Source organism: Lepus europaeus, chromosome 10 (genome assembly GCF_033115175.1).
Source record: "Lepus europaeus isolate LE1 chromosome 10, mLepTim1.pri, whole genome shotgun sequence".
In the NCBI taxonomy this organism is placed as follows: domain Eukaryota; kingdom Metazoa; phylum Chordata; class Mammalia; order Lagomorpha; family Leporidae; genus Lepus; species Lepus europaeus.
Window position 1 is genome coordinate 111,495,683 of NC_084836.1, and position 27,369 is coordinate 111,523,051.

General features: G+C 50.7%; 2 protein-coding genes across 2 annotated transcripts in view; one reads left to right on the plus strand and one right to left on the minus strand.

Moving 5' to 3' along the window:
- Positions 1 to 1,001: 1,001 nt before the first annotated feature.
- On the minus strand, positions 1,002 to 17,774 carry TOMM34 (translocase of outer mitochondrial membrane 34). Its single transcript, XM_062204257.1, has 7 exons — positions 17,587 to 17,774; positions 15,133 to 15,232; positions 13,958 to 14,110; positions 9,935 to 10,104; positions 6,820 to 6,967; positions 2,194 to 2,320; positions 1,002 to 1,972 (listed from the first exon to the last, which is right to left on the minus strand). The coding sequence occupies exons 1-7, from the start codon at positions 17,711 to 17,713 to the stop codon at positions 1,868 to 1,870; spliced, it is 930 nt and encodes a 309-aa protein (XP_062060241.1). The 5' UTR covers positions 17,714 to 17,774; the 3' UTR covers positions 1,002 to 1,867.
- Positions 17,775 to 22,465: 4,691 nt separating this feature from the next.
- Positions 22,466 to 27,369, plus strand: part of STK4 (serine/threonine kinase 4) — a 101,873-nt gene continuing 96,969 nt past the window's right edge. The window contains exon 1 of the mRNA XM_062204258.1: positions 22,466 to 22,559. Coding sequence (XP_062060242.1) covers positions 22,525 to 22,559 — 35 coding nt within the window. The 5' untranslated portion in view covers positions 22,466 to 22,524. The remainder of the gene's footprint in view (positions 22,560 to 27,369) is intronic.

The window sequence follows — 27,369 nt, forward strand, 5'->3', positions numbered from 1 at the left end:
AGTCTCTCTGCAAATGACCGAATGGAGGTAAGTTTCAAAGATGACAACGAGGGTGATGAGGAATCTCCGACACACGCCACTTCTCTATAGAAATCTCCATAGTACAACGAAAAGCAAGGCTTCTTCAGGTGTCCTGGCCTGGCCTTTTGTTCTCACCAGGAAATCCAGACGCTTACCTTTTGGAGTTTGAGAAGACAATGCAAGTCGCTTGTGACTGGCAGTCACCACTAAGCCTGCCTCAGATCAGGCAGTCGTTAGCAGGTGCAGCGCCGCTGGCCGTGCCCACGGGGTGTGTCCGACTCCGAAATCCCCTTCGGCTGGAGGGCTGGGATTGCCCAGGTGGCGCAGACTCGCCCTTCAGAAAGGCCAGCAGCGCTGCACTGAGCAGCTCACTGTGGCCGAGCTGGCTTGTGACAGGGAGCGAAGGGACAAAGCCCTCTGCACCGTGCAGTCACAAAACTTGTGCTTTGTGAGGGGGAAAGGAACTTAACTAGGACACAGCCCGGGTGGGTTGGGGTGGGGTGGGGGTGGTAGCCACTATTTCTGGCCAGATCCCATAGCACACTCCAGCCTCCCCAGACCATGTCTTGTGAACCTGATGGCCCTTCTCTGCACCAGCTCACCTTGTCCTCCTGACAGGGCCTTTGCTCTCTGTCTGTCCTCTGTCCACACTGCCTCTCACCTTACAACTCGGCTCAGGCTTTACTCCCTCAGGGGCCCTCTGCTGCACTGCATCTCTGCGGGAGGGCAGTGAAGACATTGGGGGACAGCTCCTTCGTGACTCTCCAGCCACCTGCACTGTACACTTGTGTGACTTGTGAACGTCTCACCCTCCCATTCCTCTGAGGAGGGACTGTATTCACTTGTCCATTTTTGTTTCCTGAGCACTACACATAGGCCTGGCCCATGCAGGTTATTTCAGTAGACTGGTTCAAGACTGGATGAATGCCCAGGAGCTCCGCAAAGTTCCAGGTGCAAAGCTGTAAAGGCCTGGAAGAAGTAGCACGGCCGCTGTTATGTAGAAGGAAGCCTTTTAATGCAGTAGCTAAACACACAGTTCAACAAAACCAGAATCAGTTCAAATGAACTTCAACATATCACAAAGAATGAAGAAGCCTGGAGGGGCCACTGTTGGAAGAAGGCAAGTCCCTGCGTGGAATGGAAGAACACTGACCGTGAGGCAGTGACCAGTGGTCACTAGTATGTCCCCATCCCACCTCCAGGAGCAGCAGCCACAACCACTGGGCTCTTGCCACTGCGTGGGTACCTCCATGCAGAAGGCAGCAGAGTCCAGCACTCTGCCTCCCCAGCAGAGGGCCTGGACAAAAGGCACTGGGGCTCAGACACATGACTGTGCCAAGGGCAGAGTGGGGACAGCAGCTGCCCCACAGGGAGGCTGCAGCCTTGGAGAACCAGCTCGACAGACTGCTATGGGCGAAGGTGGGCCAAGGGTTCTTTAGGATCCCCCCACCCCTGCCCAGAAGCTGTTCAGGTTCACTACAATGGACATGGGGTCTGGTGAAGTTATAAGGAATCTGGAACATGCTTGGGGCAGGGACAAAGCCGTGTGCCTTGTTGATGAGACTCTTTGTGTGGAATGTGTCAGATTTCAGAATCACAGCTGATGGGGCCAGAACCTCAGCTTCCCACTTCAGCTCTCATGGGGACCTTCTGGCAAAACAAGGTCTGGGTGTGACTACTCTGAGGTTCATTTGAACAAGCAAGGCTCTTCTGGGGCGGGAGGCCATGGTCTGAGGGGCCAAGGAGGGAGTGTCAGAGCTCAATCTGGGCATGCTGGGTTTCAAGAGGGGGCTCCTGGCTGCTCTGGAAGAGTTGGGAAGGAGCTTCCTGTTGCCTCTTGGGGTTTTCAGCTCAGGTTCTGGTTAACTTCCTGCCGCAACTTCTGTGCAGGGATGTTCCTGGGCTCAATTTGTAGGAGGCAGCTGATGTCTGCAAAGCTGGATTTATAGTCCTAATGGGAAAGAAAAGCATGTGGGGGAGGGGTCCTGGCTGAGATGGGATAAGCTGGGACTGGGATAGACAGTGGAATGCTGCAAATCCCAGCCCGTCCTGAGCTGCCCCAGGGCCTCAGGATGAGCAGGAACGTGGCCAACACCACCTCGCTTGACCGACGTGCCACCACTGGCACCTACCTCTGGCCACACTAGTGCCTTCTGACTGGGACCTTCATACCTTGAGAGCCTTGTACGCTTGAGCCCGCCTGTAGAACGCCTTCACGTTCTTCCCGTCCAGCTTGAGGGCTTCTGTGCAATCCTTCACGGCTTCCTTGTACTGCTTCAGGACCAGATGGCAGAGCGCCCTGATGGGACAGACCGTTTCAGAGGTTTCAGTCGCTTAGTAAGGGCTGGCTGGACGGAGTCTGACAAGTCATCTCTGATTCACTGAGCACCCACTCTGCTGGCTACTTCTAACTTCTTCATCCTCACTAACTTCTTCATCCTCACAACAATGCTAGCCTCTTCTCACAGATGGAAAATGATGGATTGGGGGTGCAAGAACTTGCCCAAGGTAGCATCACCTGGGATTCAAATGGGGCAGTATGTGTGACTCCAGACTGTAACCTCAGTTAGCGCTACCATTCTGTCCACTTCACTCTCCCATACTGTGTGAGCCCTTTCAAGCAAAGAAAAGGCTCCCTGAGACCTTCGTTTCACATATTAAAAATGATCTCTTTGAAGACATAAATGGGGCCAGTGCTGTGGTGTAGTGGGTAAAGCCACCACCTGCAGTGCTGGCATCCCATATGGGTACTAGTTTGAGTCCTGGCTGTTCCACTTCTGATCCTACTCTCTGCTATGGCCTGGGAAAGCAGTAGAAGATGACCCAAGTGCTTGGGCCCCTGCACCCATGTGGGAGACCTGGAAGAAGCTCCTGGCTTCGGATCAGCCCAGCTCCGGCTGTTGTAGCCACTGGGGAATGAACAGAGGATGAATTCTCTGCCTTTCAAATAAAAAAAAAATCTTAAAATCTGTCCCTACTTTATAAAGACACATAAATATTGGCTTCTAATGAGTGAAATGCAAGCTGACATGTTGGGGCTGAAATATAAAAATGACTGCAATTTACTGTGAAAGGCATGAAAAATAGGTGGATCAACATGGCTGAATAGTGATACAGTAAATATAGATTACAGATTTTAGACGGCAGGTATATGGGTGTTCCATGTACAATTCTTTCAACCCTCCAGTATTTTAGAAATTTTCATGATAAAATGTTGGGGAAGAAACAATCATGGACCTCCACACAATTCAATATTCTGCATCTGTGTGTCTTTACCATTCCATCTGGTCACTAACGACAGTGTTAGGTTTCCTGAAGCTCATTACCCAAGCCCATCCTTTGAATGGGTGCAGGGTAATCACTTAGCTGGAGGCACCATGGCTTTAATCTCATGAAATTAAATTTATCCAACTTTTCCTTTAATGACTTCTGTGTGACTTCCCCAATGGAAGATAAATAACCCATGTGTTCTTCCAGAACTTAATGGCTTCACATTTTACATCTGATGCACTTCCAATGTGTTAAAATAAGGAGTGATGTGCGGTTCAGGTTTATTTTTAACTCTTTCCCAGACAATCCAACACCATTTGCTGGATAATCCCTCCTTTCCAAATACTTTATTTGACTTTGCAGTCTCTTATGCTGTTATTTTTTTCAGATGAACTTTGAGATGGATATTACTAATTAAACACCTGTTCTAGTATTTGTGATCACATGGAGTCATAGATTAGAAACCCTGCATAGCAAGTTCTTTGGCACTCTGCCCAAAGACAGGTGGGAAGATCTCACTTCTTGAATTAGGCAGTTCTGTGACTACTCTCACCAGTAGAGTGCAATTCCCAAGGCTAGGGCATACAGACTTTGTAACTTTGGCCTTGGGCTGTAGGAACATTCACTCTTGGATGGAGCCTTCAGCTGCCATTCAGGGGCCACCACGCCATGAGGAAACTCGGGGAAGCACATGTGAAACGGCTGCCAGGAGAGGCACCAGCTTGCTCTAGCCCTTCCTCCTGCCCACGCCCCAGACATCTGCTTGTCGTGGCCCAGATGCCAGACGTGCAGTAAAGAGGCCCTCAGATGACTGCAGCGCGGGCCGCCATCTTGATGACCCTGAATGAGTGACCCCAAGTGAAACCTGCCCTTGGCTCACAAATTACAACCAAAATAAACGGTTGTAAGCCATTTAAGTTTTTGAATAGTCCTTGATATAAATTTTGAATATAGAATTCTACAGAAACTAAAGTTTTCTCCCAATGGGCTCTGGCAATTTACACATTTAGCCGAGTTTCCAAGAAGCAGAGGAATAATAGTACTTAATATGCAGTAGGCACTAATTAGTGGCTTCAGAAAATAAGAGTTGTGATTAATAAGATTTTATATGACTTCCAAGGATAACATGAAAGATGATAAAACACCACCATGAACACTTGGCTTCTGGTCCATGGAAGACTCAAAGGAGTTTGGGAGACAACACATGTGAGTGCAAAGGAACACAAGCTTTGCAGTCATAAAGACCTAGCTGAAATGCTAGCAGCGCCATGTCTTAGTTCTCTAACTCTGTGTCCATTATTTCATCTTTCTGAGCCTGTGTAGCTCAGATGAAGCTATGACCTAACTTGAAGAACTGTTCTGAGCACTAAACCAGACTGGTGGGAAGGCCATTCCAGACCTGGCAAGTGGCGGGTACACTGTGCTGAGTTTCACCTGCATGGACAGAACCTAGGAAGACAAGGACTAGGCAGCTGTACAAGATGCAAACGTATGAGGCAGAATGTTACAACTACATCTAGATGTGGTATTTCACTAAAATGGCCCTAAGATTGATCCAGAACACCAAACTTTGGGGGTAGAGGAGCCAGGATGCTCTGATGAAGAATGAGGAAAAGACCAGTTCCGCAAGGTATTATAGAGCAAAAGACTTAAAAACAGTGTGATACATACACATCTCTTTAAAGAACATTTAAGGAAAACAAAACACTGTCCTGCATGAGGAAAAAATCCAGGACAATGGGTCTGTCCAGCAGCATAAGCTAAGTAAGACCAAAAAAAGCCCAGAGGAATCAGAAGACAATGCCACACAACCATGGAGCAAATGGGGCTGCAGGCTCCCTTTTCAAGTTAACCAAGGAACCCCTGGTCCAGTGAGGCAGCAAAGCACAGGTACCAAATCCAAGCTTTAAAACCAAAATCTGGGGCTGGTGTTCGGCACAGTGGTTAACAAACCTATTGGGGTCCCCACATCCTATAGTAGAGGGCCTGGATTCAAGGTCCAGCTCCTGATTCGTTTTCTACTATGCACACCCTGGAAGGCAACAAGTGATGGCTGCTACCCAAGTGGGAGACCTGTAGTTCCAGCTCTGGGCTTCAGCTTGGCCCAGACCTTCCTGTAGAGGGCCTCTGTGGGAGTGAACCAGAAGATAGGAGATCTATGTCTGCTTTTGTGTCTCTCTGCCTTTTAAATAAAGACTAATTTTTTAAAGATTTATTTTATTTATTTGAAAGAGTTATAGAGAGAAGTCTTCCATCTGCGGGTTCACTCCCCAGATGGCTGCAATGGCTGGAGCTGAGCTGGAGCTTCCTTTGGGTCTCCCACATGGGTGCAGGGGCCCAAGGACTTGGGCCGTCTTCCACTGCTTTCCCAGTCCATGGCAGGGAGCTGGATCCGAAAGTGGAGCAGCTCAGGCTTGAACTGGTGCCCATACAGGATGCCGGTGCTGCAGGCTGGGGCTTGAATCCGCTATGCCACAATGCTGGCCCCAAAGATTAATGATTAAAATATCAAAACAAAAATTCTCTTTTCAACTCATTGGCAGCAAAACCTCACCTGAACTGACATGGGCTGCTTAGTTTCTTTATGTCACCTCAGGTCAAGATGGAATTTCTATGTTTCACTGCAAGAATATTAGCAATCGATTTTAGCAAGCTGCCCCAGACCCTGCTGTGGCATTGTATAATTCAGTAAGTACATTGACCATGTTATCTTACTAAAATCTGACACATTTTATAAGACTTTTGAATAGGAACAGTGAACCTACATCAGCTCAAGATTTCTAAACCTGTCAGTATGTTGATTTGGGAGGAAAAACAGGCATAGAACACATTTTAACGCATGCATCAGATATGGTTTCTTGCAGACTGAAGGTTCCGATGGTAAAGCTAATAGACCTCCCTAGAGCCAAGTTCAATTCTGGCTCCACCATTTACTGGCTGGATGGTACACAGCCTCCTCCAGGCCAACAAATCTAACCTCAGGCCAGGAAACAGTTACTCCACACCCTCGGGTCTGCACTAGCACTCTCCGAGACAGTGCCAAAATTTCTAACAGCATGGTCTTGGTGAAGCCACGGGGTGGGAAGCAGGGGACTGTGGAGACACCGAGAAACTTGTGTTAAGGTTGTGTCTGCTTGGCAGGCACACTGCTTTTACTTACACTGTGTGCTTATTTGGGGTGGTTAATGAAAATTTTGGGGAGAGGGGCTACCAAAGCCCAGGCTACCCTTTGACATCCCTCGGTTTCTGCCCTTTAAGAGAGCAAAGGCACTGGCAGCGCTGAGTTCACACCACTGGCAGGACCAAGGTCACAGTGATCAAACAGGCGAATGCATGTCTTGAGCTGTAACATGCTGACTCAGTGCTAGGGATGAGGAGCCCAGGCAGTCCCTGAGCAGACTCTGGAGCAGACTAGCCAGTGTCCTGACATCCCCTAGGGATGAGGAGCCCAGGCAGTCCCTGAGCAGACTCTGGAGCAGACTAGCCAGTGTCCTGACGTCCCCAGGGCAGCGGCTGAGCAGAAGATACCTGTTGCTGTATGTGGTGGATTCCAGGTTACTAAACAAGAGGCTTTCACTGTACTTCTCAATAGCTTTCTTATGGTTGCCCTTCTTTACAAGCTCATTGCCTTCTTCCTTCAGAACTCTGGCTCTCTCCATATCCCCAGCAGAAGGCACTAGACACAAAGTCAGAAGAGGAAAAAACCATGGAGCAGGTACCCAACCGAGATCAAGGAGGTCTCTAGCATCAAAGCTGCCTGCACACCTCTTTCCCCCAGAGACTCGCTACACTGCTGCCCATCATCCCTTCGACTCATGACTCCCCTGGTTAAGGGCTTCTGGAAAATTAGAGGTTTTCATTCAGAAGAGGCTGGGGACTCCTGACAGAATAAACATTTACACATACACATAACAACATACACCTGAGAAAAAGCAACCCTGGTCCTGGTCTTGGCGTTCCTGCTTGGTAAAAATTTTGAACCTCAATTTCCTGATCAATATAATGGGGCAACACCTATTTCACACCAGGCTATTGTTAGAGGAAGGACAGAATACACTATAAACTTAAAACAGGAAAATAAGTACTCATTAGCAAAGAAGCATCAGGCCAAGGCCTTTGCCTCTGGGCTTTCAGGAAATGGCCAAAGAAGCTACTCTTCAGCCCCGTTTGGGTGTGGGCCTGCCAGTGTGCCCCCTCACCTAACGTGTGCAGCTCAGCTCCAGCCTCCAAGGAGGGAGGAGAGAGAACAAGGTGAAATCCAAGCTGCTTGACCTGCTGTTCAGGCTCTTCACTGCCTGGTTCCAATGAACTGTTCCAGCCTTGGCTGGAATTAATTTTTAAAAGCTACCTTTATAAAATCCTGAGTATTAATGACAACGGTAAGGCTGTAAGTATACAAGGAGCAGCTGAGCTCACCTGGCAGCTTAAGAAACAACAGTGCCAGGTCCTCTGAAGTTCTGTGCACGCCCTGCCCCCAGCAGGAGCGGGTCTTCAAAATGTTCATGGAAAAAGCATACTATGGATGCAGTGTGGACCTCAAAACCGTTCCGCACCAAAATAAGCTTACCTTTAGTTCCATGAACTTTCTCAAGACCCCTCTTCCCGGAGAAAACAGAAAACTACTTGCCCTGCTTCTGTGCTTTCACAAACAATTTAACTGTATGTGACGGTACCCATAAACCACTTGTTTACTTTGCTTTAGAGTTTCACACAGAAGACTAACTCTGTGTATTCGTTTATGATTCGCTCCCCCCCCCCCCCCAGTCGTACTCCTGAGAGCCCTCTGTTTTGATCGTAGCTGTGTGGTTCATTCCTTTCCACTGCTGCAGTATCACAGCTCACGTGCCCATCACGCTCCAGTTTGTTTCCAGTGGTGTTTCCCAGCAGCTACAACGTATGCACAGCTCCAGCCTCCCTGGGGCTCGGCTGCACACCACCCAGGGCAGCCATTCATTCCCAATCTTCACAGCACCCACTTTCCCCACTGCCCTCCACTGTCTCTGCCAAGAGGTCTCTACCCTTCCCGCCTCCCACCCGACGACCTCATCCTCAAGGTGCAGCTCGAGCCCTCATTTCTGCCGCTGCCTCGTCTGTTAGTCTTTCCGTGACGCCCAAGCACAGTGAAGTCACCTTCTATTTTGAATTTCCCAAACACTAAAGCACCTGTTCCTCCTCTCTGTATTATAAAATGTTCTGTTTCTATTTCTCAGTCCTTCATTAAACTGAGACATTTCTGAGGGCAAGATTGCCCTTATCCTCTGTGTGTTACAACACTGAGCACAGGGCCTGGAACCCACGCTTCAGTGATTCCGAAACAGTAAGAAAAGTGGCACAGTAGGTTAAGCCTCAGTCTGCAGCGCCAGCATCCCATGTGGGTGCTGGTTCGAGTCTTGGCTGCTCCACTTCCAATTTACCTCCCTGCTCATGGCCTGGAAAAGCAGTGGAGGATGGCCCAAGTGCTTGGGCCCCTGCACCCATGTGGGAGACCTAGAAGAGGCTCCTGGCTCCTGGCTCTGGATCAGCTCAGCTCCGGCCACTGTGGCCATTTGGGGAGTGAACCAGCGGGTGGAAGACCTCTCTTTCTCTTTCTGTAACTCTGCCTCTCAAATAAATATACAAATCTTTAAAAAATATTAAAAACAGAGTGAGATAAGTGGTAGGTGCACTGAAGCTGTCTAGTTCTTTAGCACCCCAGATGCTCATTCTGGGAAGCAGCAGCAAACACCGGAATGAATGCTACCTATGGCTACCCAAGTGTCCTCCCGAGAAGCAGAGCTCCACCCTCATTTCCCGAGCTGGCCTGCCGGGGACCTCCAAGCTTCCGCATGAGGCTCTGCCTGACAAACAGTCGCAACACAAGTTAGGTGGGCAGTCTCCTATCTATGGCTGCCCAGCCTTGATGGCCCTTCTCTTGTTCAGCTTCTCCAGGGATTCACACAGCACATGTGTCCCAGAGGAAGCATTACCCTGTAGCTATGGAGGTGGGCAGATGGCTCAGGGCTGAGCTAATCATAAAGTCTGATCGCCTGGTCATAGTGTCAGGGAACGGCCTATAGCCACACACCAGAAATGATGGAGAAGAAATGTGAGGTAGGGATTTGAGGGGAAAAGTTCTCTTTTTTTCTAGCAAGCTACCAGACAGAAAGACTTTTTTTCCTCCGGCTCTGAAGCATGGTGTAGAGTTGTGAGCTATGTTACTACCAGCAGGGACACCTGCCTGAAGACAGCTGACACTCAACAAAGAGGGGAGAGAAGTACAGAGACAGGAGTCAGGATGACACAGGAGCAAACCTTGCCTGAATTCCTTCCCCACTTTTCAGTTACACAAGCCAATGAATTCCCTTCACTACTTTCCCCACGTTAAGTTCTCTGTTAGTGCAACCAAAAACGTCCCAAATGCTGCCAGAGGAAACAGGAGCTGACACCACCCAGGCCCTGCCCTGGAGCTGTGCAGGCCTTGTGTCATTTAATCCTACAGCTCTGAGTCAGGGTCATCACCACCCTCCCCGTACTGCTGAGATAATCTGCAAGACTAATACAGGATGATCTATAAGGCTCAGCTAAACAAGGTCGGTTTTTACAGGAACGACTCTGAAGTGGCTAAGGGGGACTGCAAGACCCCTGAAAGGGAGTCGCCACTTACCTCTGTTCTTCGCAGTTGTGTTTTCTTTGGATCTGCTTTTAGCTGTCTCTCTGGTGTTCTCTGAAGGCAAGGAATTCCATCTCTTCTGAGCTGAAACAGGTACCAAGGGGATAGAGGGCAGCTTCAGGCGCCACTCGGGCCCGAGTGAGTCCATGAGCGCTCTGGTCATTCTGGAAAGGCAAGGAGGACTGTGAGGTTTCTGGCTGGGTCAGGAGGACCCCCTTCTCCCACACCCCCGAGGGAGGTGGCAGGCCCTTTCTGAAGAAGCCATGCTACTGCTTTCCCTTGGTGTGAACCACCTCTCGGTACCACCAACACAACGTAGCAATGCTGGAACCAGAGTCTGCCCCCAGAAACAGCTTCTCAGACTGGTCACCACACTCCTTCCCTTGAGCCTGGTCACAATGCATTCACGTTCAAGTGCTGTGTTGCTTGTTAAGGGAGCTTAAACGCTGTCTCTCAAAATGACACATTCCCCAAGAAAGGTTCATGTTTTGCTTCAATTTTCTCAATGAATCTACTATAAAGTCATGCCAGCACCTGACATCTGATTACTGCTCAGGTTTTTTTTTTTTTTTTAATACAAATCTTCTCATGTCATTCTCTTATTTATTTATTTGAAAAGCACAGTTACAGACTCAGAGGCAGAGAGAGATAGGTCTTCCATTCCCTGGTTTACTCCCCAAAAGGCTACAACAGCTGGAGCTGGGCTGATCTGAAGCCAGGAGCCCAGAGCCTCTTCTAGGTCTCCCACATGGGTGCTGGGGCCCAAGGACTTGGGCCATCTTCCACTGCTTTCCCAGGCCATAGAGAGCTGGATTGGAACCAGTGCCCATATGGGACGCCGGCACTGCAGGCAGTAGCTTTACTAGCTATGCCACAGTGCCAGGCCCCGTCATTCTCAGCTCTAAAAACCCTTCAGTGGTTCTCATTTCCTTCGGCCACCAGGGACTTTGAGACCTGGTCCCCTTCCTCCTCTCCTCCTGTATCCCTGCCACATTCCCTCCTGATTCTGATGTTCCAGGTTTTACGGAAGCTTTTTCCTCTCTCTGGAACAATCTTTTCCACTTCCCATTCTCACCTATTCTAGGCCCAGCCAACTCCTACTTATTCTTTAGATCTCAGCTTCAAATGCTGCTCAGTGGCCATGTCCACTTTGTTAACTCATCTGTAGCCCTAAGCACAGTACATGGCACTAAGACTCAATAGAGGGGCCGGTGCTGTGGCACGGTGGGTTAAAGTCCCAGCCTGCAGCGCTGGCATTCCATATGGGTGCAGCTGCTCCACTTCTGATCCAGCTCCCTGCTGATGCACCTGGGAAAGCAGCAGATGGCGGCCAAGTGCTCGGGCCACTGCACCCACATGGGAGATCTGGAGGAAGCTCCTGGTTCCTGGCTTTGGCCTGGCCCATCCCCGGTCATTGTGGCCATTGGGGAATGAACGGATGGTCCAGTGGATGGAAGATCTCTCTGTGTCTCTCTGCCTCTGCTTCTATAACACTGCCTTTCAAATAAGTAAAAACATTTTTTTTTTAAGAAAGATCCAATAGCGTCATTTGTGTCCTTTCCTGCTCCCTCTACCACGTTCCAATGATATAAGAATGAAAACCCCACAGACGGGTATCATTACAAATTCATGGTCTCTACTAGGCTGCCAAAGCTGTTTTCCTGGATAGCCCTGTATTTCAAACCTCTGTTCTCCTCAAACATGTCCCTCAACCCATCTCCTTTTTCACAACTAATTTTCTCATTCCCCAGACAGAAACCTGCCTGCGTGGGGCACCCCAAGTTTCCTTTCTCTCTCCTCGCCAGTCCTTTCCCCTGAGCTCTGGATCTGTCTCTTGCCTCCCTCAGGGACCACACCCAGGCAGCATCTCTCCCCCTACATCTGCATCCTTTTTCTCTACTGAGTCCGTCAGCATTCAAGTTTCCTGTGCTCTTTCCTCACTTAAAATCCTCCTGGACAGCCCTCTGCCACCCCAGCTACGCTCCCCTGGCTCCCTTCATAGCCAGACTCGATCTCACCGCCTTCCGGCCTGAGCCCCCTGAAGCGCTTCCACCAGGATCACCAGTGACGCCACTGTCAAGCCCGTCTACCCGCTCCTGGGAACACCTGACACTGAGAATGTCTCCATCCTTGAAGCACCCCTCCCTGGGGACACTGAAAGCCCCAGACTTCCTCCCACCTCTCCAGCTGCTGTTCCTCTTAAGCCTCTCAAATGCTGGACTTTCTTAAAATTCCATCCTCTTTCCCCATACTCTTCCTGCGCTTTTATTCCCCCCACAGCCTCAATCCACCTTTATGCTGATGACCCTCCAGTCTGTAATCTGGCCTGTATTTTTCTCCTCTGTTCTGAACTGTTTCATGCATGTTATCGCTTTTTATGTATTGTATGTATGACATATCACACATTGTACGTCCTCTTCTATTCCTCCCCCTCTCCTCCCCACAGCTCGTGGACATCCCTGCAGTGTCCCGGTTCGCCCTCTGCCCTCTCTCCTGGACTGGCTGCGTGCCCCTTCCTCCCGTGTCCCCTTCATGTTATCCTTCAGCATGCCAGCCAGTGAGCTTTTCTCTAACACACATCTGCTCAGGTTGCTCCATGGCTAAGGACCTTGTCATGGCATCACCCTGGCTCAGGTTTACGTCCAAGCCCCTGCAGCCAGGCCCTGTTGACCTGGCCTCACCGAGCCACGCCAGGCTGAGGTCCCTGCCTGCAGCTCCGGCTTCAGGATTTGCTCCCCGCTGCACACACTGCACATCTCCTTGATGGCCTCCACCCCAGACCTCAGTCTCAGCTCACCTCTGAAAAGCCCTCTCCAGCTTCCCGTCTTCCTCCCAGCTCGTCAGGTATCTCCCGTGCACTCCTAGAGCCCCTGTGTGGCCTCCGACCACAGCACTCATCACACTGTACTGTGCTTGCCTATTACGGACTGGTGTTCTCCCTGAGACCAACTCCCTGAGGGCAGGGAGAGGGACATCTCAGTCAGCAGCCCAGGACCCAGCACAAAGTCTGGCACATCACCAGCCATAAAAAGCAGAGAAAACGAAAGCTGCTGACAAGCCAGAGACGAGGCACTAAATACTAAAAACATGATGTCCTACTAAGGGTCTATCAGTCTGACATTTGGCTTTCCAGTAGCCCTCATAAAGAAGAGAAGCATCATCAGACAAGTGAGGGTATAACAAGGCAAAAGCAACTGCTCTGAAGACCAGCAGGAAAGGTCTTTCCACGAGGGGAGGGGCCTCGTGGAGGAGTCCCCGCACAACACACTGAACCACATCCACAGACAGCTTTGCTGTAGGCTGCTCGTGCGTGTGTCTTACTCTCCCAATCAGGCTTTTTTTTTTTTTTTTTTTTTTTTTTGACAGGCAGAGTGGACAGTGAGAGAGAGAGACAGAGAGAAAGGTCTTCCTTTGCCGTTGGTTCACCCTCCAATGGCCGCCGCGGTAGGCGCGCTGCTGCCTGCGCACCGCGCTGAACCGATGGCAGGAGCCAGGTGCTTCTCCTGGTCTCCCATGGGGTGCAGGGCCCAAGCACTTGGGCCATCCTCCACTGCACTCCCTGGCCATAGCAGAGAGCTGGCCTGGAAGAGGGGCAACCAGGACAGGATCGGTGCCCCGACCGGGACTAGAACCCGGTGTGCCGGCGCCGCAAGGCGGAGGATTAGCCTAGTGAGCCGCGGCGCCGGCCCCAATCAGGCTCTCTGAAGACAAGTGGGATCTGAATCTATCTTACTTGGTATCCTCCACTGAACCTGGCACAACAACCTAAACAGAGCCCAATAAATAGTCCAGCGTGAATGAATCTGCACATCTAGACAAGAATCAACCTCAATTCTGACTCATTAAATGAACCCACTAAGTGCAACAGATTCTCCTTCTACACTTTCCCCTCATGTTTATCTGGAATATTCTGTGTGTAGCCAAAGGGATTCCCTCCCTCCCTGCCCCAGAAGATGCCCACAGTCAGTCAAGGCAGCTGGGACTGCCAAGAGCCCACCTGCAGGGAACCAGGTTCACCTGTTGATGCCTTCCACGGCGGACATCACGTTCTCATCAATCTGTAGCACCGTCTTGTAGTCGACATAGGCCAGGGAGTACTTCTCCAGGGCCTCGTAGGCAGATGCTCGCCGCAGCAGGGGCTTAATGCCAAAAGGAACCAAGGCCAGTGCTCTAGAACAGGAGGCAAAAACGTCTTCCGGCTGCTGAGCTGCCGGGGCTCCCCCGCAGTTTTGCCCAGGCAGGGTCATCTGCAACCCTCAGGTAATTTCTGGCTGAGAGTCAGCTAAAAACACCAAACCTCAGAACAGGGACTGTTTTCAACCTAAGACTAAAGTAGAGAGGAAAGGAGGGCAGAGAACCACTGACACTCGGAAATTTGTGCGCGTGTACATCAACTTCTAGAATTTTAAATTCCCTCTAAATCATGACAAGTGCCTCTCGGCTTCCGTTTTACTGAGTATTTCTACAGTGGTGACCCAGACTGTGGAGTGGGACCTGCTACTGACCATGGGACCCTAGGCAGAGCACTTCAGTCTGGCCGGGGAAGGGTGCTTCCCTACAGAGCACCCACAGCCCTCAGAAGGGAGCCTACGCAGGGCCTGGTACAAATCAGTGCCACCCAGGCTCCAGGGCATGCTCAGCCTCCTCCCGTCCCGGGAGTCACCAGAGCAGAACAAGGCTGTGTGAAAGGATTTCCGATCTCAGGAAGAAGGCAGGAGTAGACTGGCCTAAAAAAGGACGAGGTGTCTCTGTATAATTCTGACTTTCAGTGCCCGCCACAGCGGATCCCTGATGAATCCTTGCCTCTTTGGAGACAACCTGTTAGCCTCTAGCCTTCCTTCTTTCCCCACCTCCCTCCCTCATGCGTGTATCCCATACAAATCCCCGGGCAAGGGAGTCACTGGTCTGCTAGTCCACCCCACCCCAGGTCCCAGTCCCACAAAGACGCCAAGGCCCACCCGTAACTGCCCACCTCCCTGCCTTTCAGCCGTGCAGCCCGGACTCCGGAAACACAAGTCAGGAGCACAGGGCCACACAGAGCCTCCCGTTCCCGGTGACCTGCAGCCCCGAATGACACTTCCTAGTATGCACCACACATACGGCTGGTGAGAGCCTCCAAAGAAGAAACAAGCCCGACAGACCCAGCCTCCCTTGCCGAGGCTCCGGGCCCCCAGAGCTCCCCGGCCACTTACGACGTGCAGTCTTTGATGCAGTCTGAGCAGTTTCCATCCTTCAGGTGGCACGCCGCTCGGTTGGAGTACAGAACACTCTCCTCCTCGGGGTCTGAAGAACCTGCCCAGGGCCGGGCAGAAAGGACAAGAGCTCATCAGCCCGGGAAACAACACCTCGGGACCCGCGATGCATTTCACGCCAGAGCTCTGCGGGCTAAGGGGCTGTAACCTGACCAAGCTCACTGGTCTGATGGGCCGCTGCTGCCACGGGGAACCGACCACTCCTCATTCACTGACTTCTGCACTACACTCAGTACTAGGCAAAAGATGAACATGAAACAGCTGGCTCCTGCCTCAAAGAAATCCATGCTCTAACTACCTGTGTGATGGTGAACGTGTGTGTGTGTGTGTGTGTGAATTTTATCACAAAAAGCATGGAAACCCGGTAAAGACACGAACTCACACACAAAAGAAGAACCCCATGACAGATGCTCGATAAAAGGACCACAGGTGGTGCTGACCTGACAGGCTCACTCAGCCTGATCAAGTCAGAAAGGACTTCGCCGGGCAGGTGATCATGAACTGGGTCTGACGCACTACGCAGAAGTGCACCAGGGCGAACCAGGGCGAGACCCAAGCTCTCCAGTGGGGAGGGGAACGATCAGACCCTCTTTCAAAGCAGCGCTCACCCTCAGGAATCACAGAGGCTCAAATCCATCAAGCGGCCATGAGGTTGGTTGGTTTGTTTTAAGGTAATCTGCAAGCACTTCATACCTGGCACCTTAGGGCCCATCCTCCTGCAACCTGCTTTTTCCCCTATGTGTCATGTTCCCAGGCAGATATCTGATACATCCTTGCCCTTAAGGACCAAGCACAGTATTCAAAACCTGTCACCTGAGCAGGCGTTTGGCGGGGCAGTTAAGCCACCGCTTGGGAAGCCTGCACGCCAGACTGGAGTGCCAAGTTCGAGTCCTGGCCACTCTGCTTGTGATTTAGCTTCCTCTCAGTGTGCGTGCCGGGAGGCAGCAGGTAAGTGCCCAAGTAGCTGAGTCCCTGCCACCCACGTGGGAGATCCCAGCCTGGCTGTTGCAGGTATTCCGGGAGTGAACCAACAGTTGAAAGATGTTCCTCTTTCTCTGCCATTAAAATAAAATGAATAAAACAATTTTAAAACAACCCTGTAATTGGTCTCATGTTCCGAGCACTGTGGCTAAGAAACAGCAGTTGGGGGTAGGGTCGGGTAGAAAGGGCATCAGAACTAACAGCTCGGCCGGTGGTCCTGCGTAAGTCACTCAACCCCCCCCAACAGTGAGTGTTCGCCTACTGTGAGGGCCTCACTCCCCAGCCTTACTGGAAGGCTGTCAGGTCCCTGCGCTCCTCTTAAGACGAAGAAAACTGACCAGAGAAACCAAGTTACCTGGTAAACCAGTACCAGGATCACAACCAAAATCCGCTAAAACTAGACACCAGGCCAGCTCTTCTGGAGGCCTAGAATACAGTCAAACAAGAGCACCAGCTTTTCCAGGCCAAACGGAAAAGGCAGACACGCTAACAGCGCAGACGCCTCAGCAACTTCAAGTGCGGCTGACATGAGGCGGGCCTAAAATCAAAGATTTATTTCAAAGGCAGAGTTAGAGAGAGGTCCTCCATCCACTGGTTCACTCCCCAGATGGCCACAGTGCCTGGAGATGGGGTGAGGAGCTTCTTCCGGGTCTCCCACGTGGGTGCAGGGGCCCAAGCACCTGGGCCATCTTCCGCTGCTTTCCCACGTGCATTAGCAGGGAGCTGGCAGCAGCCGCGACGCCACAACATCGGCCCCTACTTCTCTCTTTAAAATCCTCCAGTCGCAGGGATAAAATCCAAACTCCTTCCCGGTGCTTAAAACACCCACAACAATGCGGTTCTGCCCGCATAACTCAGTCCGCGTCCTCGCGATCCCTCCCAGGCTCTGACTCCTGGCACGAGCTGTGCGCGTTCCGTCGGGGGGGGGGGGGGGGGCTTCCCTAACCGCAGGTCCCTGCACCCCGAATGCTGGGCGCCCACAGCCTCGCGCCCCCGGCTGCTTCCCGTCCGTCAGAGCCCCCACCCCGGCCCCTCGCCCCCTAGCCGGCCTTCGGCCCTGTCTGAAGGGGCTCCCGGTCGGCTCCATCGCCAGTCCTCCCCCCAGGCGCCGCTCACGTGTTTAAGAGTTTGGGGTCCACACCGACCCCCCACACACACACACACTCGGTCGCGCGGTCCCGGAGGGAGAGCACCCCCGCCCCCGGTCTCGCTACGCGGTCGGCGCCCAACAGTCACGGGAAAGCGAGCGGCCGCGGGGCAGGGGCCGGTCAGGGCCGACAGGGCGGACACGAAGGGCCGAGGAAGTTTCTCGCAGGCAGCCGCGCGGAGGAGGGCGGCGGGGCGCTCGGCCGCCGGGAGGGCAGGGAGAGGGCGGGCGGCGACGGCGGGGGAGACTCGGGGGACAGGTCGAACCTCGAGCCTGCAGCGCCCGCAGCGCGCGGCCGTAGAGCGCGGAGGCCTCGGCGTACTGGCCGTTGCGGAAGCACTGGTTGCCGGCGGCGCGGAGCCCCTCCACGGAGTCGGGGAGTTTGGGGGCCATCCCCGGCCGGCGAGTCGGGGGAGCCTCGGCCGCCCGCTCCGGCCCTGAGGAACAGCTTCCGGGCGGACGCGCGCGCTGCCAGCAGTTCGGCCCCGCGGGAGCGCGGCCGCGCGGGGGCGGCGCCTGCGCGAACGGGAGGCGCGGCGCGCCCGGCCCTCTGCGCGTGCGCAGTTTGAAGCTCCGCGTCCCGGGCGCTCTGGCGGGCGGGAGCTGCACGGAGCCCGGCGGGTGTCGCCGAGCGACAAGGACCCGCTCATTTCATGATGTGATTTCCCGTTAGGAAAACAAAGCGGGGTAAAGCAATAGTGCCTGCCTGAGGGCTATGTTAAGGAAGGGAGCGAGGGAAGCCAATAATTGCGATTTAGGGAATGGTGATGTGGCAAGTACAAAGGTCCTGGGGCCTGGTGCGCTGTGCACACTGATTTAATAAACAGGATGAAACGAACAGTTTGTCCTTCAGACTTTATTCAGTTGAACAGTTTGGATATTTGTACTAAAACATAACTAAATCAAACGTCTGAACATCATATCACTGAACAGGAAGTTGTCCTGATACATGCAGTTTAATATAGTTTCCAACACGTTTCAAATAGGCGGTAGACGGTCCAGCAAATTGAACACTTGATCCAGTAAACGGATGCGCAGAAAGGCCAATGGATGAAGATCTTTCGCAGAGGGTGACAAGTGTTTTATTTCCAGCCTCACCTGACCTCACTCTATGTCCCCCGCAATACTCCATTAAAAAAAGAAACAGCTGCTGGTTGCTACCTGCGCATAGAAGCTCTTTCTCTCGCCTCCTACCCTCCCTCTGCTTGTGTTTCCCCTCCTGGAATTCCTTTCCAAACACTCTCCTCTTGCCCCATCCTCAATCAACTTAAAATATTCACCTCAAACATGATCTCTGAGAGCCTTTTTGCCTCCATGTTCCTCCCCAGCTCCCTAGATCTATCCTTAATTTGGCATTTATCACTGCGTGGTGGTCCGTTTATGGTCAGGATGTGGTTCTCTTTATCAGCCTAAGATCTAATAGGTTCTAGCACCCAGCATGGTTTGTTGTTAACAAAGCACTGGTCTCTTTGTCCAGGGACTTACAGTTACAATTACCTGTACAAACCTGTAACTCCACCAGACTGTAAGCTCTCCAGGATTGGATGGCTGTTCCACTGATTCCCCCGGCCAACACAGACCCCACACAGAAGGAGGCATGAGGTACTGCGGTAGGTAGTGAAACCCGTTGGTGAGACACTCAATGGCCCCCATATTACTTCGAGAAGCCTGAATTTTGCCTGAGACTTTTCTAGGCTTGGGAGATGAATCAGGATCGTGTGAAACCAAACAAAAAAATTGTCATTCTCTTTGCCAGTGATTGGTTATAGCATGAGCATGTGACACTCATCTTGGCAACCAGATAGGAGGGAGGCTGCTGGGTGCCATGGGAAAGGTTTTCGTCCCTAGAAGAAAGAGGTACAGGACCAAATTGTCTTTTTTGTTCTTTTTCTGCTTTGCGTGGTGCTGGATTAAGGATGTAATACCTGGAGGTGTAGTAGCCATTTTGCAATTTTAGGGCAATGAATAAAAGTATGATGCCTGCGGCGCCGGCATCCCATATGGGCGCCAGTTCTAGTCCCAGCTGCTCCTCTTCTGATCCAGCTCTCTGCTATGGCCTGGGAAAGCAGAAGATGGCCGAAGTCCTTGGGCCCCTGCACCCATGTGGGAGACCTGGGAAGAGACTCCTGGCTCCTGGCTTTGGATTGGCACATCTCCGGCCGTTGTGGCCATCTGGGGAGTGAACCAGCAGATGGAAGACCTCTCTCTCTCTCCCTCTTTCTGTAACTCTTTCAAATAAATAAAATAAATCTTAATAAAAAAGATGTGTCATAAAAAAGTACCACAGCTTCCTCTTGATTCTGGGCAGCACACTTTAAAACCCAGGCTTTATTCTGGGAGGAAGCTTAAGACAAATGGAGGGGCTGCCAGCTCTTAGACCCAGCTGAGCTCCTAGACAGCAACTGGCACCAACCTGTCAGTCACTGGAGAGGCATTTTGGACAGGGCTGACTGACCTGACTGGCACCATGGAGCAGCGATGAGCCTTCCCTGTGGAACCATCTCACATTAACAGTAAGGGGGAAAACAGATCGCTTTTCCATCTCACTAAATTTTAGTGGGTTATGTAGCAACTGTAACAGGGGATCCCTTCCCTTAATGCTTCCCAGAAATGCCGGTATTGAATAAGATCAGTATTGAAGGAATTTCAGGGAGGGGCAGACGAGAGGGCGGGGAGAGGCAAGGGGCACAGAGAAGTCTGGGAATAGGTGTCTTTTTAAAACAGCTTTATGAGATAAAATTCACATGACATACATTAAAGTGTACAATTCAGTGCCTGTAGTGTATTCACAGTTGTGCACATTATGAATCACAATGAAGTTTTAGAATATTGTCATCACTCCAAATAAAATCCCACATTCTTTTATCACCTCTCCCAGTTCATATATGTGGCTTCGGATCAGCGTGGTGTGCCGGCTGCAGTGTGCCAGCCATGGCGGCCATTGGAGGGTGAACCAACGGCAAAGGAAGACCTTTCTCTCTGTCTCTCTCTCTCACTGTCCACTCTGCCTGTCAAAAAAAAAAAAAAAAAGTGGGCATCAATCAGAGATGTCCTTCATGAAGGAAAATTCCAGTGGGCGGCAGGGCTGGAGATTAAAAAACAGAGAGTGCACGGAGAGGAGAAGTGCTGGGGATCCCAGAAGTCAGGAGCGACCTCCCGAGGAGGAACCCGTGATGGCTGCCTGAGCTTTGAAGAAACTCGTCTCCATCTTTATTTCCCCAGGTTCCCACCGCTGTTTGCATGCATTTCTAATAGAGCAGAGTGGGATTTTGTGGGGCCAGTCCTGGGTTCTTCCTAGCTGTGTACATGTGAGTTTCAGCTTCCTTATCTGTGAACTGGGGGTAATTCTTACTCTTACTTCAGATGGCGGTGTTGAGGACTAAGTGCAAGTCTAGGATTGTGTCTGGCACAGGGTAGCTTCTCAGTAAATGTCTTCCTCTTAGGTCAGGAGAATGCTGCCTTAGCCCCTGCCGGAGCACTTGGAGTGCCATACCAGGCATGGTGTAGGTGCTGTATTCTGGGATAAGCAGGAAAATTAAAATCCTAACATTACTGAAGGGGTAGCTTGCACAATCATGATAGCGGGAACCGGAGCTCTAAGTGGAGACAGCAGTCTGTCTCTCAGGCCCAGCGAGAAATGACCTTGGCTGCCCAGTTTGGTGTGCAGCCTCTGGAGTCAAATCCTTGTTTTGTTTTTTTTTTTGTTTTTTTTTTGACAGGCAGAGTGGACAGTGAGAGAGAGAGAGACAGAGAGAAAGGTCTTCCTTTTCCATTGGTTCACCGCCCAATGGCCGCTCCGGCCGGTGCACTCCGCTGATCCAAAGCCAGGAGCCAGGTGCTTCTCCTGGTCTCCCGTACGGGTGCAGGGCCCAAGCACTTGGGCCATCCTCCACTGCACTCCCTGGCCACAGCTGAGAGCTGGGCTGGAAGAGGAGCAACCGGGACAGAATCCGGCGCCCTGACCGGGACTAGAACCTGGGGTGCTGGCGCTGCAAGGCGGAGGATTAGCCTATTGAGCTGTGGCTCCGGCCCTAAATCCATGTGGATTTAAATCCTCAAACTTGTACAACTGTTTGTGACACTGAGGGAAACTATTTCACCTCTCAGCTCTTGTGAAATAGGAATAGTATTATTTATAGGACTGTTAGTACTAAATGAGTTACTACTTAGTAACACTGACATTGTAGTAAGCACTGTCAAATAATGATATAAATATAATGCTGGTGATAACCTTTCAGGCTTCGTATGCAGATTAAATGAGGTAATAGATCAAGTCAGCTAAGTGTCTATAAAAGTCATTTTGGGGGCTACTGTTGTAGCACAGCGGGTAAAGCTGAGGCCTGCAACGGCCAGCATCCCATATGGGAGCCAGCCAGTTTGTGTCCCGGCTGCTCCACTTCCAACCCAGCTCCCCTACGATGGCCTGGGGAAAGCAGCAGCAGATGGCCCAAGTGTTTGGACCCCCGCCACTCCTGCAGGAGACCTGGAAGAAGCTCCTGGCTTTGGCCTAGCCCAGCCCTGGCAGTTGCAGCCGTCTGGGGAGGGAACCAACAGATGGAAGGTCTCTTCCTCTAACTCTTTCAAATAAATAAACCTTAAAATCATTCTACTAATTCCCACGATATTTAAAAAATAAACAGTAGCCATTTTCATGTCTGCAGACCCAAAGGTGAGGCTGTTTAGAAAGAGGGTGGCGCTCTGTCACAGCCTAGGAGAAGACGTGCAGGGGACCACCTGGGACCCGATACGATCAGTTAAGCTGTAGAAAGTCACAAACACGTCCAGGCGCCACCGGGGCGGCAGAGTCTCCGACAAATCGTTCAGAACTGGGCTTACGAATCGACAGTTCTAATCAAGTCCGCGCTTCGCCGGCAGCCTCAGTGTCTCGGGCAAGAGATGCGGGGGCAATCCGAGGCAGAGAGGGCTTCCCGAGTACCCAGCGTCGCGCACAGCCTGCAGCCCCACAGCGCACACCGCCACCGCAGCTCGGCGGTTCCGGGTTCGCGCCCCGTCGCGACACGTGACTCACGCCCCGCACCACGTGACCCCGACAGCGTCCCCAGCGCCGCCCCCGCGCTTTCGAGCCGCGCGCTGCTTCCGGTAGGGGCGGAAAGCGGAAGTGTGGGAGGGTCTGCGGGGCGGGCCTGGAGAGGTCCTGGGGAGGATGGAGTAGTGCGCGGGGCTGGGCGGCTGCCGGCAGCGCCATGGAGACGGTGCAGCTGCGGAACCCGCCGCGCCGGTGAGGGGCCAGGGGCCAGGCCGGGGGGCATGGGGACCGAGTGAGGAAAAGGCGGGAACTGGCTGAGGGGAGACCCCTGGGTGGGAGGGAAAGGACCAGCGGGCGAGGTGACCCGGCTGATGGGGCACCTGCTGGGGTGGGAGGGGTCCGACTGAGGGAGCGCCCGCTGGAGGGGACACACGGGGGCTGGCCGGGGAGGGGGGAGCACTCGCTGTGCGGGACTTTGCCGAGGAACGCGGCGCGAGTTAGGGGGAGCCCCGGCTGAGGCCGGGGACCACTCGGGACAGCTGTCCTGGACGGGGCTCGCGGAGGTGACGGGGAATGCCCGCCTGGGAGCAGGAGGGCCTCCGAGGGGCCTGGCCGAAAGGGTCGATCGAGAGCTAGCGGGGAGGAAGCCCGGGCCCCGAGTCCCGCCGGAGGGGCGCAGTGGGGGCGAGCCCTTGGGCGGAAAGCTTTGCGAGTGTGGCCGGGGAGGGGTCGTGGTGGCCTGCACCTCGGGGCTCCCGGTGGTGTCCTCGCCCTGGCGGGATGCTAGCCAGGGTGCCCTCTTGTTGAAGCCCTTCGAAACCCAGCGTTAGGATGTCGGTGAGGAAGTAAGAGGATATTTTCCAGGGTGGGCGGACGGAGAGCCAGAGGAGTTGAGACGCATGTGTGTGCGCTGTTTCTGCTCTGAGTCACTGGAAGCTTCTGTGGTTTTACCTGGGATTGCTTTAGGTCCAGAGCGGGGAGGTGGCTGGTCCTGGGAGGGCTGAACGCTGGCGCTGGGTGCACGTGTAGGGCTGATTTCCCTTGTGGATACCCGGGTCTTAGGCTGTTCCGCCGCATCTGGCGAGGAGCGGGGGGCAGAGACCCAGAGTCTGCTGCTCTGAGGTGCCGTGGCGCTCGCTTGTTTCAGCCGAGACATCTGACTTCCTGTAGCAGAATGAGCGCTAAAGTAGGAAGTGCTCCGTGTGTGAGAGTGTGGGGCAACCGAGAGGTGAAGGGAAGGGACTGACAGCCCGGGCAGCACCCTTGGGGGCCCGCATCTCAGAAGGCAAGTAGCCGGCTCGCAGGGGCCGGTGGTCCCCTGAGTATCCTGTGCTGAGATTGTAGTAGCAGTGCCTGGTATCGCGCCCAGCACTCAGGGGGTGCCCGGCGCCGTTTTAAGTGCTTTCCGTTTGATTTTGATCATTTTTGAACATAAAAATGGTAATTTCATATGGTTCGGTTTCTTAGTGACGGGTTGGATCTTCACAGCCCTATGAGGCAGGTTTTCCTACATGCCTGTTTAACAGATAATAAAACTGAGGCATAGAGATGCTGGTGATCTGCCAGAGGCCCCTTGTCGTAGGAAGCAGAGCTGGGATCTTGGTATCCAGGCAGTTTGGTCCAAAGTCTGCTGTGAAAGAGCCTCACGGGAAGCACCCCTGTGTCACAGGTCCATGTGTGTGTTAACAGGTGCTCACTGCAGCACCATAGTGAGCCGCTTACAAATGTGCACTACTTACGCTCCTTTCTGAAATGCATTTGTTCCTTCTCCTTGGATTCTTTCTCTGAGACCTTTGTTTAATTGAAAAGAGGATTAGGGATCTTGAGTCTTGCTTCTCCCTGTGCCTTTGATTATATAATCTTGGGGCAGAGGAGTAAATCTTTTTGCTTTTTTTGACATGCTTATTCTTGTACCTTTTGGATTTAAAAAATGTACTAAAAGTGCAAGAGGAGAGCATTGCAGGACTGAGTTCTTGAATGACTGAGTCTCCTGCTCAAGACTATTGGACTTCCTAATTTGCAGCAGGTTAATAGTTTTTTGTTTAGTTTTTTAGGACTGCCTTTTATGAGGTATCGTGGACGAGCTGTTTTAAGCAGCAGAAAGTTATTTTCTCATAGTTCTGGAGGCTAGAACTCTGAAGTCAAGGTTTTGGCAAGATGGTTTCTTTCTTTCTTTTTTTTTAATTAATTTATTTTATTTGAAAGAGTTACAGAGAGAGAGAGAGGTATCTTGATCAATTTTCCTTCTGCTGGTTCACTCCCCAGATGGCTGCAACAGCCAGGGCAAGGCCAGGCTGAAGCCAGGAGCCAGGAGCTCAATCCAGGTCTCCCACATGGGTGGTCGGGGCCCATATACTTGTACCACCCTTTGCTGCTTTTCCCTGGCCATTAGCAGGGAGCTGAATCGGAAGTGGAACAGCAGGGACATGGACTGGAGCCCACATGGGATGCTGGTGTAACAGGTGGCCTTAGTGCCAGCCTTGGGTGGTTTCTTTTGAGGTCTCCGTCTTTGACTTGCAGATGACTGTCTCCTCCCTGTGTCTTCACATGGTCTTCCCTCTACTGCGGTGATCTGGTCTTGTCTTATAAGGAAACAGATTATACAAGGATACTTCAGAAATCTTGTGGGAAGAACTGCTTAGGGCTCAATTTTTTTGCACCACAATAAACTTATCTTTTAGTTTCATTATTCATGAATTTTTTGAAGTACCCTCATGTTGGATTGGGGCCTGCCCATTTAACCTCATTTAACCATAATGGTATCTTTAAAAGCCCTTTCTCTATACATAGTCACATTCTGAAGTACTGGGAGTTAGGACTTCAAACATATGATTTGAGATGTAGGGGAACACAGTTTCAGTTTTGTTAATTTTCTTTCATCAATTTGTCTTTATTTCTTTTGTAACCCATATCAGATTCTGTGTGGAAGGAAGGATGGACATACATAAATAAATTGAATCTTATGGCAGTTCGGAGGTGGAAGAAGGGAGTTGAGAATTAACCACGCCCGAGTGACTACTTGATGAATGCCATTATATAAGTGTCTTTACAGAGATTCGGATGGCATGTGTTTCTAACAACCCGGATACAGGAAATAAACTTTGTGTTCATGAGTTTGACATTTCTGTGTGGCTAAGTGGATGATGATAGATTTGTATCTTACCTAGGCACTGATGATTTGTAAAAAGTGTATTGCCATTAGGTAATGGTGTGGGGGAAGGCGTAGTGTGCATTCCTGGGATGCTGGCTGTCGTCCTGGCCATCTGAGTTGGGAGAGAAGCATCTCTCAGGGTATGGGCTGTAAATGCTGCATTGGCCAGGCCTGTTCAATTAAGAACAAGCCCTGAAACTGCTTAGGGTGTTGGGAAGTCCCATCTGAGAGAGCAGCAGCATCAAAGTCAGTTTGTTTTGGTAACAGTGGTTGTTCTGTGAAGACTCATGTTGTAAAATGTCATTAAGAGTCATTTCTCAAAAGATTTTCCATAAAAATTTTATTTGCTGATAAATCAGGAGTACTGGATTACAAAATGAAATTCTGTTTTATTTTGCTAACTCACAGAGGTTGATGATAAAGATTGTGATTACCATCATTACATTCGTTAATCCCCAGTAAGTATTTTTTGACCGCCTCTTGGTTGTCAGTCACCAGAGATGGAAGGTTCTCTTAAGTTTATATTGTTTCAAATAACTCCAGATCAAAACCAAACAAAAACCCATTTAGATTGTTCCAAAGAAGCATCCGAGCAGGCATATGAAGTTTGTCAAAGTTATCGGAGGCCTGCAGCCGGCTCTCATGGCAGTAGCAGTTTCCTTTGTTGTGCTGTGGTCTCTAGAGTAGCTGAAACAGTGAGTTTTGCTTTCTGTAAACCACAAAGAGTAAATGCTTAAAAGAAACACATTTGATCTTCCTTTATACAAGCTGTTTATAAAACTTTAATTATGCTTGAGAAGTGAGGTATCATCCATTGTTTACACAGTTAAAATGTAGGGCTTTACCAAAAAAGAAAAAAACAAAACAAAACAAAAAACCCCTGGCATATGAGATGCCCTTTCTGACTTCTGATTTCGCAGAAATTTCAGTTCTGAAGTTTAAGAAGTTTCATTTCAGTCTTTTTTGTTTTGAATCTGGGAGTTTTTATGATGTCACTGGAATTTAATTTTTAGAACCTTTTGATTTTCAAAGGTCAATGTGGTCATTTTATTCAATTAATATTCATGTTAGGTCGGTTACTGATTTTGAACAGTTCTTTTCTGTAGCATACAGTCTTTGATATTTGTGAAGTTAGGTAGATTTTCCTTTTGAGATCAGTGTTTTTTGGTAGCTACAGTTGATGTGGTCAAAGGCTTTTTTTTTTTTTTCTGATTTCTCTGTTTTCTTTAGGAAAGTACATATTTGTGTGTGTTTTTAAATTCAAGTCTTATAAGAACTAGTATTGTCTCAATAGTTTAAACCTTTTTCTATGCCAAGAAATCTCCAGTGTGACTACTTCCATATTTCACCATTTCCTGACCTTTCTTTTCTTTGTTGTCCTTTGTAGTTTCAGGAAGTCATTGTGTAGCTGTTATACATACACACACTCACACACACACACACACTCCTTAGCAAAGCACTTAAAGCCTGTTAATAATTTCAAGAGTTTTAACAAATGTTAATTTATAACATCTGATGTTACAGTTGTCTGGCATAGTCAGAAAAATCTGACCTATCTGGAAGTTGCAAACAGCCATGCACCTTTGATTTTTGGGATAAGTCAAGGTTCATATCTGCTCTTGGGAGAGTCTTTGTGAGATTGAAATTCCCAGTTGCCTAGTTGTCTTTCATGTTTGATCAGGTCTAAACATATACTTTCTACTTGCTGTTTTGATGATACCTATAGAATTTGTATTTTGGCAGAATTACCCAAACTTTGCTAATCGGAAACAAAGATGATCTGTTTTCTTTGACCAACCAGTCTTATTCATAGTTGACCTTACACTAAATATATTTTCTGAAGAGATAAGTTGTTTTAATTCATGGAATCCCAATATTTAAATGGATTTTAAAGAATATAGCTTGGGCCAG

What these genes read in the sequence shown, in the direction of transcription:
- TOMM34 (XM_062204257.1), bottom strand. Translation starts at nt 17,713, where the DNA reads ATGGCCCCCAAACTCCCCGACTCCGTGGAGGGGCTCCGCGCCGCCGGC. An exon ending in TCCACCACATACAGCAACAG is followed by an intron (nt 2,321 to 6,819) that starts GTATCTTCTGCT and finishes CTGTCCCATCAG; the next exon opens with GGCGCTCTGCCATCTGGTCC. An exon ending in AAGCGTACAAGGCTCTCAAG is followed by an intron (nt 1,973 to 2,193) that starts GTATGAAGGTCC and finishes CTTTCCCATTAG; the next exon opens with GACTATAAATCCAGCTTTGC.